This window comes from Ailuropoda melanoleuca, chromosome 3 (genome assembly GCF_002007445.2).
Source record: "Ailuropoda melanoleuca isolate Jingjing chromosome 3, ASM200744v2, whole genome shotgun sequence".
Lineage (NCBI taxonomy): Eukaryota > Metazoa > Chordata > Mammalia > Carnivora > Ursidae > Ailuropoda > Ailuropoda melanoleuca.
In genome coordinates this window covers 16,847,257-16,848,621 of record NC_048220.1, presented here as the reverse complement: position 1 = coordinate 16,848,621, position 1,365 = coordinate 16,847,257, and the positions used below count along the sequence as shown (strand labels likewise).

The 1,365-nt window shown below is 44.8% G+C and overlaps 1 protein-coding gene across 1 annotated transcript in view; it reads left to right on the top strand.

The window, feature by feature from the left end:
- MARCHF3 (membrane associated ring-CH-type finger 3) overlaps positions 1-1,066 on the top strand; it is a 136,363-nt gene extending 135,297 nt beyond the window's left edge. The window contains exon 5 of the mRNA XM_002918078.4: positions 133-1,066. Within this exon, the coding sequence (XP_002918124.1) occupies positions 133-291 (159 nt within the window). The 3' untranslated portion in view covers positions 292-1,066. The remainder of the gene's footprint in view (positions 1-132) is intronic.
- The last annotated feature ends 299 nt before the right edge of the window (positions 1,067-1,365 follow it).

The following is a 1,365-nucleotide window of genomic DNA, read 5'->3' as shown; positions in this document are numbered from 1 at the left end:
CTCGTGTCTCTGTACTGCCACCAGCTGTCCGGAGCTGTTGTCAATGACCTGTTTGTTTCTTGGATTGATTATCGGCTTCTGCTGACCTTGCTGACCTGAAACCTTCCCTTCTGTTCCCTCTCCTGACCCCAGGTGTCATTTAGGTATCACTGTCGATTGTACAACGAATGGCGTCGGACCAATCAGAGAGTGATTCTCCTCATCCCAAAGTCTGTCAGCGTCCCCTCTAACCAGCAGTCCCTGCTGGGCCTCCACTCTGTCAAGAGGAACTCAAAGGAGACCATTGTCTGACATCCGTGTGGCTGGTTGGTTGACTCGTTTGGGGTTCCGGAAGTTTCTGCACTGGGGCCATGCACTGAGCCACCCCCAAACCCTTCCTGAAGCCGTGGGTCTCGGGACATCTGGAGTCGTGGGAGCACCGCGCCCCTAGCACCGGACTCGCCCCAAAGAACACAAAAGCCGTTTCACTTGGAATCATGGATGCTGCAATCACGTGATACTCGCCGAGCTGCCAGACATGCTTACCGAGCAGATACTATATGGAGTTTCCCGAACACCCGTTTAACAGAGGAGGAAGTTTGTCCTGCGGATGATGCAATTCAATGCTTCCTTTTTTATTACTATTTCAAATATATATATATAGATATATATTAAAGTCAGATGATAATCACCATGGAAAAGCCGATGTTAAAACTGGTTTCTTGGTTTGGACGCGGTTGGTTTTGGGTGAGCGTATTTGTTTCCCGGTTTCTACTGTAGATTCTTTGGGGTAATTTGATAACCTGAGTGGTCTTTTTTCATCTCCTTCTTCACTCTTACTCAAGGGGACAGCGTAACAACTGCAGAACAAGGCATATCTGAAGGACGTTTTGTACTAAACTTCATTTATTCCGTTTTTAAAGCGGGGGGGGGGGATGGCGTGGCGACTCTCCCGACAGTGGGCTGTTTATTTAAATTTCATTAGGAGAAAAAAAAATTATGGTGAGAAGCACGCTCCTTTCGACTTGTTTGGTACTGCCAGCTGATAAAAACTATTTTCTAATAATAAATATCCAGTGTGTGAAAGACAAACCCCATTGATTGCAATATTCTTTTTTTTTTTTTGAAATTATAACACCGGTGATATTCCCCCAAAGTAGATTTTTAACAGAAAAAAAAAAAAGCAAGTGAAAAGGTTGGTGTTCTTACTCTCATCCCATGTAGTTCATGTCTTAATTCTGCATTTGCAAGGAACCAGAGGATCATTAGACATTTCTAGGAACCCTGGACCTGTTTTGCATATCAATTAGCATTCCCATTGCTCTACTGAATTTCTAGCTTGACAGGTAGATGTGGCAAAAAGCATGTCCTAGCAGCCTACAGCCC